At 49.7% G+C, this 17,337-nt stretch overlaps 2 protein-coding genes across 5 annotated transcripts in view; one reads left to right on the plus strand and one right to left on the minus strand.

Moving 5' to 3' along the window:
* Positions 1 to 322: 322 nt before the first annotated feature.
* On the plus strand, positions 323 to 4,821 carry Ficd (FIC domain containing). Of its 3 annotated transcripts, none has more exons than XM_008848944.3 (3): positions 323 to 460; positions 1,802 to 2,153; positions 3,167 to 4,821. In XM_008848944.3, the coding sequence occupies exons 2-3, from the start codon at positions 1,853 to 1,855 to the stop codon at positions 4,240 to 4,242; spliced, it is 1,377 nt and encodes a 458-aa protein (XP_008847166.1). In that variant the 5' UTR covers positions 323 to 460; positions 1,802 to 1,852; the 3' UTR covers positions 4,243 to 4,821. The 3 variants fall into 3 exon arrangements, with proteins under 3 accessions (XP_008847166.1, XP_029409900.1, XP_029409901.1); XM_029554040.1 differs by having other exon boundaries at positions 397 to 687; XM_029554041.1 differs by lacking the exon at positions 323 to 460 and adding an exon at positions 711 to 849.
* A 3,609-nt stretch (positions 4,822 to 8,430) lies between these two features.
* Positions 8,431 to 17,337, minus strand: part of Sart3 (spliceosome associated factor 3, U4/U6 recycling protein) — a 42,226-nt gene continuing 33,319 nt past the window's right edge. For both annotated transcript variants that reach the window (XM_008848945.2, XM_008848946.2), the window contains exons 13-19: positions 15,300 to 15,412; positions 14,337 to 14,413; positions 13,061 to 13,226; positions 11,883 to 12,337; positions 11,304 to 11,456; positions 10,375 to 10,565; positions 8,431 to 9,293 (exon numbers count right to left, since the gene is read on the minus strand). In XM_008848945.2, the coding sequence (XP_008847167.1) occupies positions 9,119 to 9,293; positions 10,375 to 10,565; positions 11,304 to 11,456; positions 11,883 to 12,337; positions 13,061 to 13,226; positions 14,337 to 14,413; positions 15,300 to 15,412 (1,330 nt within the window). In that variant the 3' untranslated portion in view covers positions 8,431 to 9,118. The remainder of the gene's footprint in view (positions 9,294 to 10,374; positions 10,566 to 11,303; positions 11,457 to 11,882; positions 12,338 to 13,060; positions 13,227 to 14,336; positions 14,414 to 15,299; positions 15,413 to 17,337) is intronic.

Consider the following 17,337-nt stretch of genomic DNA (forward strand, 5'->3'; position numbering starts at 1 on the left):
AAACCAGGGCTGAGAAGTGGGAACTGGGGGTGGCGCGGCGGCAGCCATCGGCAGTCTCGTTCACATCCAGAGGAACTGAGGCACACGAAGCCGGGAAGGAGCTCTGAGGGGAGAGGACCAGGTCTGGGAGAGAGCGCCTAGGTTTTTGGCATCTGCTCCTCCCACCTGCAACTCGACTCCGTCCCCAGGCGCTTATTGGCTGATGCAGGCACGCGACCAACACAAACGACAGCCAATGAGGGCGGCCCACGGCGCGTCTCTCCCGAGGAAGCCGACGCCGGAGCGAGAACCCGGAAGTGCGAGGGACGGACAAGTGGGGTGAGCCAATCCGCGGCGGCGAGGGCGGCAAGCCGCCCAATGGAGGGGTGCCAAGGGCGGGGCCAGAGGGCGCGCCTGCGGCGGCTGCGACGATAGCAGCGGCGGAGCGGGAGCCGCCGGGAGAGCCAGGCTCCCGCGAGCGGTGAGCAGTGGGCAGGCCGCGGGGCCCTGGGGGTGTCGGCGGCGCAAGTCTCGGCAGGGTTGCAGAGGGACCTTGCCGCAATCCCTCCGCCTCCCCCGGCCCCAGTTTCCCCCCTTCTGGGAAGTGAAGGGTGGGCGACTCGCTCCTCCGGGAGCGCTCCGCTTCCTCTGACCCTCGCCCCCCCCCAGGCTTGGCTGAACGCCTCCCTGCTTTACAGCTCGGCCCAGGTACCTCTCTGGCCTTCGGGCACTTGTCCCAGCCCATCACGCCAAGCACTTTCAGATGTTCTGTGGCCACGGTCGGGCACCCCCATAAGACTTCAGCGCGGTGATTAGCCAGCATGCTGGGCCAGAGCCTCTGCATAGGCCCCACTTAGTAATGAGGTGGAGGTAAGGCCCCGCTGCCCTGGAGCAGACTCCCTGGGATTTCAGTCCCATCAGTGCCTTGGCGTCCCTCAGTGAAGTGGAGCTAAAAGGTAGCTCGCTCTTCCTTCTCAGAGGGGGCACTGTAAAACTTAAATGAGATCATGCAAGGCCAACAACCAGACCAGTGCCCAGCCACCATAGTTGCCCAATAAATGCTTATTGTTGGCATGCCTGACCCCTCCACTCCCCCTGCCAGCCCCAAGCATATGTGGGTCTTCACTGAAGTGGGGCACCACTTACTGTGGCCCAGGGCTTGGGTTCCCTCTGAGATGTTCAGCTGTCTAACTTATCAAGATCCATAAGGGACAGACCAGGACAGGAAAGCCAAGGGGCACAGTACTGTGGGCCTTGAGGCAGCACCCATGTGACCATGTCAGGCCACTTATCAAAAAATGGGGCTCAGAACTGCTACGGCCAGTGTGTGTATATAATGTGATGTTCCAAACACTGGGTGTCCATTGGAGTGCACCCCAGTGAGCTTCAGAGCTGAGACCCGCCTGAGTTCAAGTCCAAACACTCTTGTTTGCTGGGCGACTTCACCTTCATGAGCCTAAGTTTCCCCACGTGGGGGACAGGGTGAAAAGGTCAGCTCCTCTGGCTGCTAAGATCATGGAAGTTAATACATGTGAGGTGCTTAGTGTGGGCCTAGCATGTAGAAAGTGATCAGTAAATGCAGAGTGGCAACAACATGACATTCTGTCACATTGTCCTGACAGAGCTAGGGATTAGGGTTAGGGACTCCTTCCAGGCTGGCCTTTCCCCCATTGAGACCCGCTCCTTGCCTTCCTTCTCGCTAGTCCCTAATGAACTAGGTGTGACGATTCTCCAAGCCTGTCTCCCCATCAGGGATCAATCATGTTACTTGAAACAGTTCCACTCCCCTGCCTTATCCTCTACAATGCTCCATTCCTTGCAGATTCTGCTTTCTGTGATGGGACATGTGCTCAGGGCCCAGCCCTGAATCCAAATGACACTCATGCCGATAGCTTCAGTGGTAGTGGTGGCTGAACCCAAATGGGTCTCAGTCTGGGGCCGTTTCCTGTGGATGACGCTGCTCAGCATGGCACTGGGGTGGCTGCTGGCCCTGCTACTTCCCCTGGGTGCTGTAGAAGAGCAGTGTCTGGCTGTGCTCAAAGGGTTCTACCTGCTCAGGAGCAAACTGGACAGGGCACAGCATGTGGTCACCAAGTGCACAGGACCATCCACAGAGCTCAGTGTCACCTCCAGGGATGCAGGGCTGCTGACAGTCAACACCAAGGCTTCTCCAGGTAAGCACACTGCCCATCTTGCCTCTTAGTTGGACAGATGAAGAGTGCCTGCTGTCTTGTGTGTAGGGCAAGGGGGTGTTAAGGTAGCAGGGCAGCCCTGGGTTCCCAGCCTAGCCAAGCTAGCAGGTGTCTGAGAACAGGTTATTACAGTGTATGATGAGCTGGGAGCACAAAGGGCAGGAAGTGAGGCCTGAGCTAAGTCCCAGCTGTGAGTGGGCATGGTCCAGGAGATGCACCTGAGGAAGAACACTGGGGAGAGAAACCAGAGGGGAGAAGTTGGAAGACACGAGTTCAGGGAAGCTGAGTGTGTGCTGACCCTGGATAGCAAGACAGAGCTGGGAAAAGAGGCCCAGGTCCAGAGTGGGGTTCCCCTCCACCAGAGACAGCATTCTTCCACTACCCATTGGATACTGGCAGCACACTTCCCCCGGTGGTGGCATCCAAACATTATCTGCAGACATTGCCAGATGTCCCCTGGGGGTTGCAACTGGACTCACTGGGTTAAAAGTCCAGACTGGGGCTTGTGGAGCACATGCTTGGTATGCCAAGGCCCTGGGTTCCACCCCAGCACTGCCAGCAAACAAAAATATAAAACATTCACAGGATGGAAAGCCTGCAGGGACCAGCTGAATGGGAGGTGTTGACACACCTAGGCCTGAGAGGGAGGGGTCAAGAAGAGGTAGGAGGGGCCACATGCAAGGAGCTGTGGTCACCGGGACAGTGCATAACCAGAGCAGCAGCACTGCGGGGAGAGTAGTCAACACCCAGACCTTGTGTGTTATGACAGCAGGTGGGTGGCAGGAGAACCTAGCTGGTGCCTCCCAGGGTAGAGTGGCTCAGGACACAGAACAGTGACCATCATTCCACCACACAGGGCTGTGAGGAAGAGTGGTACTTGGTATATTGTGTATTACTGATAAGACTGGTGGTTTTCCTGGGAGACCGCATGGGGCATTTCCAGAGTGTCTCCTGCAGTCAACCCACCTGATCAGGCCCCTTTGACTCTCTTCCAGTGGGGAAGCTGGAAGCCAAGGCAGCTCTGAACCAAGCCCTGGAGATGAAACGCCAGGGCAAGAGGGAGAAAGCCCACAAGCTCTTCCTACATGCCCTCAAGATGGACCCTGACTTCGTAGACGCACTCAATGAGTTCGGCATCTTCTCGGAAGAAGACAAGGACATCATCCAGGCAGATTACCTGTATACCAGGGCACTAACCATCTCGCCCTTCCATGAGAAAGCGCTGGTCAACCGGGATCGGACGCTGCCGCTTGTGGAGGAGATCGACCAGCGATACTTCAGCATCATCGACAGCAAAGTGAAGAAGGTCATGTCCATCCCCAAGGGGAGCTCAGCGCTGCGCAGGGTCATGGAGGAAACCTACTACCATCACATCTACCACACAGTGGCCATCGAGGGCAACACCCTCACCCTCTCAGAGATCAGACACATCCTGGAGACCCGCTACGCCGTGCCAGGGAAGAGTCTGGAGGAGCAGAATGAGGTGATTGGCATGCACGCTGCCATGAAGTACATCAACACCACCCTGGTCTCCCGCATTGGCTCTGTCACTATTGATGACCTGCTGGAGATCCACAGGCGGGTGCTGGGGTATGTGGATCCAGTAGAGGCCGGCAGGTTCCGGACGACCCAGGTCCTGGTGGGACACCACATCCCACCTCATCCCCAGGATGTAGAGAAGCAAATGCAGGAGTTCACACAGTGGCTTAACTCTGAGGATGCCATGAATCTGCACCCCGTTGAGTTTGCAGCCTTAGCTCATTACAAACTGGTGTACATCCACCCTTTCATTGACGGCAATGGAAGGACCTCGCGCCTGCTGATGAACCTCATCCTGATGCAGGCAGGCTACCCACCCATCACCATCCGCAAGGAGCAGAGGTCCGAATATTACCATGTGTTGGAAGTTGCCAACGAGGGTGACGTTCGGCCTTTCATCCGCTTCATAGCCAAGTGTACTGAGACCACGCTGGATACCCTGCTCTTCGCCACCACCGAATACTCAGTAGCGCTGCCAGAAGCCCAGCCCAACCATTCTGGCTTCAAGGAAACACTTCCTGTGAGGCCTTAACCCTGCCAGTCCTCCCTTGGCGACAAGGAAAGCCAGGGGGATCAAACAGCCTTCTAGAAACCTAGTTATCTTCAGTAGCAAATGGAGACCTTTAAACATTCTTTACCTCCAAATGATTTTTTTAGCTGAAAAGAAAACTAAATTATTAAGCCTTGTCTCTAAGATAATTTATAGTTCAGCCAAGTTATTTATTTCTTTTTGAACAACCTGGCAGGGTCACGTGGGGTTCCTGTGGCTACTGTGCACATAGTGGTCCCAGCACCCAGTAGGGGCAGCGATGTTCTTGTATGTCCAGAGCCCAGGTTCTGGACAGAACTTGCACTAAAGTCGGGGGAAGGGCCAGAGCTGTCATTTCTCTGAAATGACCTCAAGGCCCTGACTACAAAGAGATTGCTGCACTCCTGGGCAGATCCAATGGACATATGTCTGTGTGGGTTTGAACCCCACTCCTGGTACCAATTACTGTATTAGTCACTTTTCTGTTGCTGTGATGGAAACACTGACACAAGCAATTTATAGAAGGAAGAATTTATTTGCGCTTACGGTTCCAGGGGAATTACAGTCCATCTTGGTGGGGAGGCATGGTGGCAGAGGTAGCTGGAGAAGAGCGGAAGCTAAGCTCTGCATCTTCCAACAGGCACAGGAAACGAGGGTAACTGGAGATCTGGCAAGGCTTAAGAACTGTGTAAGCCCACCCTCAATGATGTGCTTCCTCCAGGATAGCCACACCTTCTAAAACCTCCCAAAACAGTACCATCCATCTGGGGACAAAATGTCCAAATACTTGGAGCCTATGGGGGACATTTTCATTCAGACCACCACACATCCCATTCTGAGACATGGTCGAGAGCTGCTTTTTGAGGTTTTCACTCTTAAGAGCCTGGGGTGGCAGCTTTTCCTGGCAGAGCAGTCTTTTGACATTTCCAGTGGGAGACCTCACAGGTTTCCAGGAAGCCCCTTTGAGCCATGGCTTGTCAACTTGAGTGCCAGGGGCTTTTCCTGTGAGACTTTTTCTGTTTGGGGAGGGGGGACAGCCAGCTTGGTTTTCTCTGTCAGCATTTCTCCTGTGCTTTATTTACAGCAACTTTGGAACAACAGGTTTTAATTTTTTTTTTTTTTTTTTTGAAACAGGTTCTTACTCTACAGCCCTGACTGGCCTGGTACTTACTGTGTAAGCTGGCCTCAAATTCAGAGATCCGCTTGCCTCTGCCTCCCAAGTGCTGGGATTAAAGGCGTGCATCACCACACCCAGCCCAGATGTTTTAATCTAAAAGTTTTACCCACCAACTATGTCTTGACACAAAGCCAGGTCTGCCTTTGCTTCTGGCTCAGTTTCCTGTGGGTAGACCCTGAAGAGTGTATTTGAGGGGGCTGCAGGTGTGGCTCAGTGTAGAATGCTTACCTAGACGTACCATCCCCATCACTGAGAACATATCCAAGACGCCAGATTGGTCCCAAACAAGTGGTTCTGATAAAGAATTAAAACCAAATTAGGGCGGGACTCCAGCCAGGATCAGCCCTTTTGTCCTGGAGTTTTAATCCCTCACTGCCCCCCCCCAACCCCATAAAGCATTTATAGTGGCTGGCATCCCCCTAGGAGAGGCAGAAGAGACTGCCTCCGAGTGGCCTTATTTTTTTAGCAACTTGTAAAGTGGTACAGTGCCCTGTGCAATATGGCCAGGTTCCCAAGTTGTCATCTTAGAGAAGTTAAAGCTTCTCTTCAATCATGTGGGCAAGTGCCAATTCGACTGCTGCTATTTAGAGTCAGAATGGCTAGAAATCATTGGATGTCACTCCAAGGACAGAGACCATGGTGTCCAGCATTGCACTGCACTTTGTCACTGTTGGAATGATGGTGAACTCAGGTGTCAAATCTCCAGACTTAGGTGGTACCTACTGGATATAGCAAGTGTTTAGAAAGTTACTCAGTTGTAGTTTTCTGAGGTTAAGGAAAATAAAATGTATGCAATGGCTCCCAGTGAGTTCTGCAAGCCTGCATCAAGTTCTTACGCTGTGCTGTGCACCACTGGAAGGAGTGCTCAGCCCTCAACTCCAGCTTGGTTTTATCTGCACACCAAACCTCGGTCCTATAGTGAGAATCTGCACTTTAGCTGTATATGAAGAATATTATTTTAACAGATTACTGGTTCTAATAAAGTATTTTATTACATAAACATTTGAGGTTTTGTTGTCTTGTTTCAAGGATGTTTCCCAAGCGCATCTTGAGGCGGAAATGGATCCAGAGCTGTTGCCCTGCTCTCATTCTGAAGGTCTGATAGTCATGTCAGCGGGCACACAAGACAACCCGTTCAGAAGCTGCCTGCCTGGAGTCACGGGGATGAGTTTTACTCATTTTTTTTTTTTTAACCATGTGTGGCATGTATGATCAGACGACAACTTGCTCAAATAGGTTCTCTCCTTCCACCATGTGTATCCTGGGTTTGAACTCAGGTCGTTAGGCTTGATGGCAGGCACCTTAACTGCTGAGCCACCTTGCCAGCCCCAGGTTTTTAATGTTTACCCAGATTAAAAATGGTTTTGCATGGTTCTCTTTATCTTTAGTTCTTGATTTTTTTTCTGGGGAAAATGCATACAACCCACCCCAGTCATATGCTCCTGGAAACCCACTTCTACAAGAACCAACACCTAAACCCCCTTAAAGTGGGTCCTGCTGGAGTATGTTAAAGTGCACCTGTCGTGAGCCCTGTTGAGAACTGGTGGTACCAACTACCAATAAGAGAACAGGATAGTTCCTGTGAGGTGGCCAGCAGGAGAGCCACAGGAACCTGCAGTGGAGAGCAGCTCACAGCAGACAGGCCCAGGGAGAACTGCCACAGGGAGCCCTGCCGTCTACTGCTCCTCTGTTTTACCTAGAGGTGATGCATACAAAAAGAACTTTTCGTTTTATGTAAAAGAAAGGTGGGTGGAAGGAAACATATTTAAAACAGCATAATGATCATTTACACGGAGGGAAAACTAACATCAGACAAAAGAGTCAAGATCTGGCTAGGTAGTGTAGTGATGCATTGGGTATCTCTGCCAATATTTTTTTAAGTCCTCTCAGCAATGCTGCTGCAGTGCTGCTGGGGAAGTGTGCTGATGTCTGCAAAGGAGTGGTGGCCAGAAGCTAAGTCAGGCGGGGCTGAATGCTGGAAGCACCAGGATGAGCACCCAGGGGACTTTCAGTTGTGTCTACAATGTGATCTGCAAAATTTTCTGTTAAAAATGCAAGCTAAGCCAGGCATGGTGGTGTATGCCTTTAATCCCAGCACCTGAGAGACAGAAGCAGGTGGATCTCTGTGTATCGAGGCCAGATTTATGTAGTGAGTTCCAGGCCAGCTGGGACTACAGAGAGACCCTGTCTCAGGAAAAAAAAAAAAAAAAAAAAGGCAAGCTAAAAACCTTAGGGCAGAGCCAGTAAAATGACACAATGGGTAAAAAGCACTTGCCAGGGAAACCTGATGACCTGAGTTCCATCCATGGATCACATGGTGAAAGGAGAACCAACTCCGGCAGGCTGTCCTCTGACCTCCACCATCGCACGCGTACACGCACAAATTTTTAAAATGTGCTGGAGAGATGGCTTAGCAGGTAAGAGCATTCATTGCTTTTCCAGAGGACCTAAGTTCAATTCCCAGCACCTATATCAGGGAGCTCACAACTACCCAGCTTCAGGGGATCCAATGCCCTCTTCTGAACTCGGTGGGCACCTGCACACACATGGACATAAAAATGAAAGTAAATCTGTTTTGTAAATTGATAAATATAGGACTCAGGATGTAATACATTGTGGAGACTGGCCTGGCATGCATGAGGCCCTGGGTTCCATCCTCAGCACCTAAGAAAGAAGGGCAGGAAAGCCTGGCTGATGCACAGAAACTTACACACACAAGAGAGAGCTGATTTCCATTACATATAAAAGAATTCCCTGATGTTTTTCTTCAAAGTGCTTTATAAAGTAAGCCCCCCACTGAACTCCCAATGCTGCTTTCAAAGTAAGAACTTGACACGTAAAAAATCCTGAAAGCTGATGTCAGACTGCTGTTTCCATCACTGCTAAAATCATTTAAATCAAAGTGACAATAGGATTTGACTTACAAAAGCTCTATTTACATACTACTGATAAAGCAGGGACATTCATGTCAAAATACACCTACTCATGAATGAATGCACACCAGTACACCGGGCAAGGCTTTGTAAGAGCTTCAGTTTAATAAACAAAGCTAAATGGAAGAATCTCCACTTTGCACTGGACACGGCATTTCAACAAAACCAAGGGATGAGATTCAAGTGTTCAAAGGACACAGTTCTCGAGTGGCTAGGCAAAGAAAATGGTCCACAGTGGGTGGCACATACAACTCCTATATAAAACAAATGTTTCAGACATTCCACTCTCATGAAACATGGAATAGTTGTGTCATTTACAAATACATAATAGAAAAATGCACAGCCTCTTTGGACAAAAAAAAAAACATCAACTATCTTCTCCATGATACCCCCATCCCACCCCTTTACTAAAATAGGCCATTCTGTGAGCCACCAGCATCTGCCGGTTCATCTTTTAAAATTAAGAGTGATAAGCACATGTGCCACACGGGGGAGAGAAGTGTATAAAAAGGGCCAGAGGTGGTGTGAGCACTGGGACAAGGGGGCCTCAAAAGCCAGGTGTCCTCACTCTTTAGGACCCAGAAGTATCTCAGGCCAGCCTGTAGAGCAGTCAGCCCCCTGCCCTCAATGTGAGGGAGTACTTCTCACCTCCAGACTCAAACCCACTTTCCTTTCCTGTCTACACCAGAGCAGAGTCTGCAGGAGCCCAGGCCTGCACCCGGCTTGACTAGCATGAAGTAAGGCATTTCCCATCTCTCAAGAGTCCTGTTCACTTTCTCAGAAGCAACTTGGCAAAATCAGCATTGGACATCTTGGGTGCCTCAGTGGCCATCGAGGTGGTGACTGCTGGGCACGGAGCAGGGCCATTCTCAGCCTGAGCAGTAACACTCGGGCGCTGCAGAGCTCGCGGCAGCAGGGAGAGCTGGGTCCTTCCCTTGCCACGCCTAGAACAAACACAAAGTGCCCCTTTGAAGCAAGGATGCCTGACCCCCAGCTTGACTGAAAATGGATTACCACCCAGTTACAAGATGAGAAATGATAGCAGGACTGCCATGCACTTGCCCAGCTGCATGAGGCCCTGAGTTCAAACCCCATACCAAGAAAAGAAAATGCAAGAACGGTCAGGCTGTCCTCTGGCCAGTAAGTGAAAAAAAGCACGTTGAACAAACTGCCCTGTCCCAAGGCTGGCAATGAGTGACCCCATGCCAACAGTCACAGGGATGAAATGGTTGCCATCCCTCAGACCTCACCCAAGAGCCTCCCACTTTGTCAGCTCCTTCCTATCAAGTTACTAGGATAGCTTCATAGCTTAGCTCCCACTGTAGACTAACAAGCTACAGGTTCCAAGTTAATCAGCAAAGGTAATCACTGCCTTAAAGAGAGTTTACCTTAGCTGCTGGGCTTACCTATAGTCCTTGCCTGTAGTCCCAGCTACTCAGAAGGCTGAGGCAGGATGATCCTAAATTCAAGGCCCTGTCTCAAAAATTTTAAAAAGCTGAGACTGGAGCTCAGTGGTAGAACATTTCCTAGCACTTGCAAGGTCTGGGCTTCTGCCCCAGTCTCACCAAAAAGAAAAGATTTTATCTTAAACAATGACAAGTGTAAACTGGGAAACACCACGCCATCAGATCAGGGCCCCTTCTCTCGTCTTCGTTTTTAAGGTGTTTATTTTATTTTCTTATTTTTTAACTCTCTGTACATGTATGTGTCTGTGTGTGGGTTTGTGCACATGAGTGCTGAGCCAGAGTTCCAGGCTGCTGTGAGCTGAGCCACCTGACATGGGTGCTGGGAATTGAACTCAGGTCCTCTGGAAGAACAGCATGTGCTCTTAATCACTGAGCCATCTGTCCAGCCCCAGGGCCACTTCTCTTTAGATTTGCTCTCACCTTGGCCCGCAAAACCAGAGATCACATGCACAGCAACAGGCCCTAGCTTTTCAGATCTAACTCACTACCCCTCCAGCAATGACCCCTCCCTCAGCACTGGTCATAACATGTCTGCCCAGAGCAGCAAGCAAACACTTACGCTCCATACATCTGTCGGGGCACCATGGGGCCCCCTGGTGCTCTCCTCACTTCTGGCTTCTCTGGAACTTTCCTCTGAGGGGGATTACTGATTGCCACTTTGATGACATTCTCTTTGATAGTCATGCCATCCATCTTCATCACTGCCTGTGACGCCTGGGACTCATTTTCAAATTCCACGTAGGCCAAGCCCTGAAAAGAGCCAATATCCACAGCCAGGTCAGACGCTCTGCACCCAGACAGTTCCCTCCCACTCGGAGGGCCTGGCTTCCTTAGGAGAGCAGCACGCCTGGCAGGATGGACACCCATCAGTGGTCACCCCCAAATAGCACCATCCTGGCTACAGACTTATTCCTGGCCCCACTCTGCTTTCCCTGTGGCTGTTACTGACTGGAAGGTCAAAATCCCTCTCTGGGTTCATAACACCTTGTATGAAAGAAACAGGCCAATATAAATGGAAAGAAAACTGAGGAGGACAGGACACAAACTGCCTGAAGGGCCACTGCCTCTAGAGTGCCTTTGGCCTGCCTTTCCCTCAAGCTCTCAGTGTACGTGGGCTGGGCCTGAGGGAATCCAAACAATGTTTAAAGCACCATTGCTCAAAATGTGATGCAAAGGGGGTCTATCAGGGATACAGGGGAGACAGGAAGAGGAGGAAGGAAGTCCATGGGAGGACCCAGAGAACTGGCTGGAGCCCAGCCAAGAGTCTGATGATGGCAAAGTGACTGCAGTATAGGGCCCTGTGAACTTTGACAATTTATGTTCCTAATGCTGTAATCTTTCTTAGCATAGTTAACTACAAAAGGTCAGTATGATTCCAAAAAGAAGTGGGGCCAAGTATGCTGATCTTTTAGTCAACTGTCTCTCAGCAGAACTAGGAACCCACCCTCCTGAACAACACAGACCCAAGGTCTGCAAGATGACACTGACCTTTGGCTTGCCAGCCCGGTTGGTGACCAGCCTGAGGTCCTTCACAGTGCCATGAGCCTTACAGATGTCTTCTAGTTCCTCTTTGCTGCAGGAGAAGGGCAAGCCTGAGATGAACAGTTTGTGTTTCTCTAGGGTGGTGCTGTACCGGAACACCTGTAGGAAAGGCAGAGAGAACCCACGGTTCCGATGGGCAAACTGCAGCACCACAAGTGCAAAGCCAGGCAGCCCCAAGCCAGATCTAGACTCAAGACAAAAGAACCTGGTCAAGAAACCTAACTCCCGCTTTGGTGAAATAGCTGGATTAAGTGGCTGTCTACTGAGTGCAGGCAAGGAGTTGCTCCGGTCACACTCCTGAGCACCCAACAAAGAGAGCCATCTTTATTCTATCAATAACTTTATTCTCATCACTAAATCAAGCAGGGCAGGCTTAAAGAGAGAGTTAGACTGGGGTCCTCCTCAAGCTTCGCTCCTGCCAGCTCACAGATCCCATGCAGGTTCCAGGCACTGCACACTGCAGGGGCAAAAGCACTGCCTGTCCAAGCAGCCCACCTAAAAAACATTCTTTTTACTAAAACATACCTTAAAATCGGGGTTTTTGCTCTTATCCACGCAAGGGGAGACAAACATCGGCCTGCCTTCCACATTCTTCCTGTCCAGCTCCAGGGCCTGCAGAGCCGACTTCTCCTCTTTAAACTCCACGTAGCAGTACCCTCGGAAGTCCCCCCGGTTGCTGAAGATGGGTCTGATCTCCACAACCTCCCCACAGGTCTCAAAGAGCGGCCTGAGCTTCCCCTCTGGCTCGCCCATGGTGTAGGGCAAGTTGCTGACAAAGACAGTGACACTGTCCTTCCTGCTGTCATGAGCCACCCTGGGCATGTCCCGCTTAAGGGAGGCTGCCTTCTCCTTCTGCTTGGAAGGGGGAGCGACGTCCACGGTTACACATTTCCCAGAGAGGGCTGTTTTTTCCTCTATGACTGAAGTTGCTCCAGCGGAGGCCACGCTGTTCTCCACCCTTCTGCGTTTGGATGGCTGCTCTGCAGGTTTAAGAGAAGCAGAAGCAGTTACTTGGTTACGCATTCCTTCTGGCACAGAACTTTAAATGTAGGCATGTACTTCCCACCACAGACTGTGTACAAGGAGGGACAGACACCATGCCCACAAATGTGCGGGCCCAAATCACACTTGAGGAAAGGGGCTACATCAATGAAAATAAAAACAAATCCCCACTGTCCAGTCCTAATCACACAGAAGGCCACACGTCAGCAGAGCTCAGACCCTTTCTCCAACAAAGCCCAGGTCAGCTAGCAGGGGTGGATCGTGGAAGCTGAATGGAATCCTGCCCTCAGGTGATAGGTGACATAATCCACAGACCCCCACACATACTGAAATGTCGTATACAAAGGGTCCCTTTTCTAAAACACTTTCAACACTACCCAGTGGCCTCTGGCTGCATCCATCAGCAGCATGGTCCAGCTGGCCTGGTCCCCTGCTCTGGCCTCCACCGCTGCCCCAAACTGAGGGAGACTCAAGAGACAAGGCACACAACATACAACATTCAATTTTCAAGTGGCTCTTTAACAGAGTCACTACTAGGAGAAATGGTGACTAGGTCTGAGGACTCTATAGCAAGGACAGGTACGAATCCTTACGAGCAGTCTTGAAGACGCTCATTTGCAAGCGCTCGCCCTGAAGCCATGGTACAGCAGAAACATTCTACACGTTGCTTGTGCGACTCTCTCCTACGTTTGAGATGTTACCTTCCTCCTCCTCGCCCCACTCTTTCTCATCCTCCTCATCTGCCTTGCGTTTGTCTCCACCTCTAATCTTCTTCTTTTTCAGAGCTTTCTTCTCAGCCCGCACCTTCTTGCGCTGTTCAGCTTTCTCCTCTTCCTGTTGCACAAGGGCTGCTTCCTTCTCTGCAGCCTAGGAAAGTGAGGACAGGACATCACTGGGCGCCATGATTACAGTGACTGCCTGGTTTGTGAGGAGATGTAAGACTGAAGGGGAGGGGTAGAAACTTATCACCCAACAAAAGATCACAGAGGTGGCAAAGAGGAGGCTCCCACCTGCCCCATTCCCAGTGCCTATTTTGCAATATCCTCAATTGTTACACACCATGAAAAAGAAAAACCAGTCTAGAAAGCTGGGCCCTGTCCTAGTTTCATATCTGTGGCTGGGATAGAATACTCTAAAAAAGCAACTTGGGGGTGAAAGAGTTTATTCTAGCTCTAGTTTATTCTAGCTGCAAGTTACACTCCACTGGAAGTCAAGGGGGCAGGAACCTGAAGCAGTGAACCACACCCAGCCAGGAGCAGAGAAAGCGCACTCTTCCGCTGGAGCACTCTCTGCTGGATCGCACCTTTCACAAGGCCCAGGCCCAGTAAATGGTGCCGCCCACATTCTGGATGAGTCTGCCCACCATAATTAATCCAACTAAGAAAATCCCACAGGCATGCCTGCAGCCAACTCAAGCCAGACAATTCCTTGCCACTCTCTTCCCAGGTGATTGTAGATAGTGTCAAGCTGACAATTAAACCATCACATGCCCTGAGCTAGAGGCGCTCACTCACCTATCACTCACAGGCCTACTGTGGCTTTTTTTTCTATTATATTAAACTCTGAGAACTTCATGCATGTAGACAATGTATTTTGATCAAATCCATCCCCAGTCTTCCCCTCCAATTCCTCTCGGATCCCCACTACCACATCTCCCAGCTTCATGTAGTCTTTGTTTTAAAGTACCACTGAGTCTAACTGGTACTGCTGGTATGTGCATGGGGGCCATCCAGTGGAACCCCTCTCTGAGGCTTCACTTTATTCATCTAACCTGGTGAATTTGGGGACCAAAGTTCCAAAACTATATTCTTATTGTTGAAGTTGAAAGTTTTAAATGAATCTAAAAGATGGCACAAGTTTGAATACTGATCAAAATGTTTTAACATCTTGAGAAAACTATACTTATGAAGACCTGATAGGTTCTGACAAGAAATAACCAGAGCAAATAGAGCCAGAAGACTGGCCTCTCCCTGTTACCTTCATTCTCTGCTCATTAACACGAGCTAAGCGAGTTTCAGTTTTCTGAATGGCCACGTCCCAATCTTCCAGCGTTCCTGTAGGGGAAGAGAGGCAGACTTTCACACCTTTGATTTGAGGGGTGTAACAAGGTCCTCATTTCCCACACCTCCAGAACTTCCCTAATCACAACTGCATAGTCAGCTCTCATCTTAAGACAATTTTTCTCATTAGCCTTGAAGTTTGCAACTCAAATAGTCCTGGGTTGTCTGTGTGTTCTGCCTCCTTCCAACAACACTAGAAAGCAAGAAGACAAACTTCCAGGCTCTCAAGGGCAGAGATCATAAAACATTCTACTACAAAATGCACCAGGTATTTCTGCTGAAACTGAGGCACTATGAGAGCTCCTCAAATTAGGGAGCGTCTCTGTTCTGGGGGTCTGGTCTACAGAGCTTGGTACTCCTTCCTGAATCCAGACAACCCCCACTACCTCCTAGTGCTTCTGCAGCTTAACACCTGAGTTTCTGATCTGACAAGGGACCAGACCGTGCCGAGAAGCTCCAAGTTCCTTCACAGTGCAGACACTACACTAGAGCAGTGCTTCTCACCAGGGCTCTTTCTGGTCAAGATTCACTTGGCAATGTTGGGAGACATGTCTAGTTGGGAGGGAGGAAGGGAGGGTGGGAGGGAGGGAGAGAGGGCTACTAACAGACAGAAGCCAGGAGTACAGAGATGTGTCCTGGGCATACAGGACAACAGACCCTGACACTGAGAATTGTGAATCACCCTTGCCAGGCTCTGTCACAGAGCTCTTCCTATAACCAGACAGCATTGCTTCAGGAGCACTCACTCCTACACAGGCAAGCACCAACTGGGGGGCAGTGGCCACAACCACAGTCTGTCCTTAGAGACTGATCAGATCCTCCCACTGAAGATCACAGCCAAACGGCCATGTTCCAAGCCAGAAGCAAGAAAAGGGTCCACCTTCTGTCCTCTCCATGGTGAGCAACACCTCGCAGACATGCTCCGGGTAGTCGCTTGTGCACTGGACAGCGCGGTGCAGAGCCTTCCGACAGTGCTGCGCGTCACCATGCGCCCTAGGGCAGAAAACAAAGAGCCAGTGCTGACACGTCAGCACAAAGCAAAGGTACAGGGCAGGGCTCTCTTCTGAGGTAGATGCTCTCAACTTCAGGAGACCCCAGCTTTCAGAAGCATCTTTTCTCCTTGTGCCATGAGCCTCTGCAGTCACAAAGGAAGGCTCCTTCAGCCAAGCAAGTGCACCTGGTTAGCCCACCCAGGACAGCAGCCCCCTTTGGAAGGGTTTTTGGCCTTTACTGCACTGTGCAGCACACGGGAGAGAGTTGCCCATCAACTGGATGTACTTTGACAAACTTCCTAAAGAAATCTGTACAGTCCACCAGAGGGGTTTGGAAACCACTAATCCAGGAGATGGTCAAATTCCATGCAGAGATCTCCCAACATGTTAAGATATGCTAATCACATTGGCCAAGTATAGACATAGTGTAAATATGTATTGGCATACTCAAAACACTAAAAGCACTGGTTCTCGAAGGATGCTCCACAAACCAAGACCTCAGGAAGGCTGCAAGGTCAGAAGTCCCCTCATAGGAACATCCAAATACTCTGGAACTTTCCCCATGGCATTGGCATGGATGGCACAAAAGCAATAGTGATCCAGTGCAAAGCAAGGCAGTACACACCTTTTCAGCACTGAGTGACAAAGCAGAAGCACACACAAGTGTCTTGCGCATGCTGAAGGACAATGTATACTGGGAAAGGCGGTGTGCTGAGCGGCAAGCTGAAGCGGTGACTTTTTCATGACATCTTTCCTTGACAGAACAGCTAAGTAACCACCTACGCTTATTCAGACTTGAGCATTAGGCAGATATTTCTGAAAACCAATGGAGTCTGCCATTTTAAGGGAGCCCACAGACTACAAGTGGTAAAACCTGAGTTTCCAGGTGAACATAGGAATTTTGGAAAATGTGCTTTCACCTCTCTGAGTCTGACCCACTTAGAAGACTAGTGAAAGTATAAATGCTTTTATGCTGTAGAAGGAAATGTGTCCACATGTGGAAGAGCGATATGATTCAATGAGGAAGAATTTTCCAGATGAACAATAACTGTGTCAGAGCAGATACTAACTATGCAACAGAACCGAAAAGCTCACTGGCCTGGCATCAGATAGCACATTCCATCTGACCTTCCAGAAACTATCACTTGAGTTCTGCTGCATTTGGAAGAATATCCACAACCATCGGAAAGGAAGTGACTGCGTCTTTCTTTCCCACCTTGTTATCTGTCCAAGGCCACATTTTCTATATACTCTTCAAAGAAAACTATAGCCCAGCGGGAAGCAGAGCAAACACAAGAACTCACTCAGCTGTCTTCTATTAAGACAGATTGCAGAGATTTGCAAAACGGTTAGACTATACCACAAAATTAATTCAGGGCTTAGAAAATAGTCATTTCTCAAAAAAAGAGGGATTTATGTTAGATGTACTGATTTGTCACCTTTTTAAAATAAATTAATTTTAATTTCCAAACATAGTAAATATTGACATAACTCACATTAAAAAAAAAAAAACTCTTAAAAGTGTGGGAATCGCTGATTTAAAGGTATATCCACCAAGCTTCAGTAGTAATGATCTCTAGGTAAGAGTATAAGAAACTGTCACTGTCTAGCACATATTTTTGTGTGTAGTCTATTTTAATTTGGGCAACACTTTTTAAACATAAGGAAAATAACCAAGATATTTTCAAAAGAAAAAAAATATAGAAATACTGTGAACTTACAATGCTCAAGGTACACTGAATAAAATAGTCAAGCCAGGTATGGTGGCTCACACCTGTCATCTCTGCACATGGGAGGCTGAGGCAGGAGAACCGCAAATTCTAGCCAGCCTGGGCTGAACAGTGAGTCTCAAACTTAAAAGAAGGAACAAGGTAGAAGGAAAAAAGGGAAGGAAAGAAGATGGGAGAGGAGATTGGGGGGGGAGGG

The sequence above is a fragment of the Nannospalax galili genome, unplaced genomic scaffold, assembly GCF_000622305.1.
Source record: "Nannospalax galili isolate Female #2095 unplaced genomic scaffold, S.galili_v1.0 scaffold103, whole genome shotgun sequence".
NCBI classification, from domain to species: Eukaryota; Metazoa; Chordata; class Mammalia; order Rodentia; family Spalacidae; genus Nannospalax; species Nannospalax galili.

Coding starts and splice junctions, on each gene's coding strand:
- Ficd (XM_008848944.3), top strand. CDS start 1,853: ATGACACTCATGCCGATAGCTTCAGTGGTAGTGGTGGCTGAACCCAAA. Junction 2,154..3,166: donor CAACACCAAGGCTTCTCCAG/GTAAGCACACTG, acceptor ACTCTCTTCCAG/TGGGGAAGCTGGAAGCCAAG.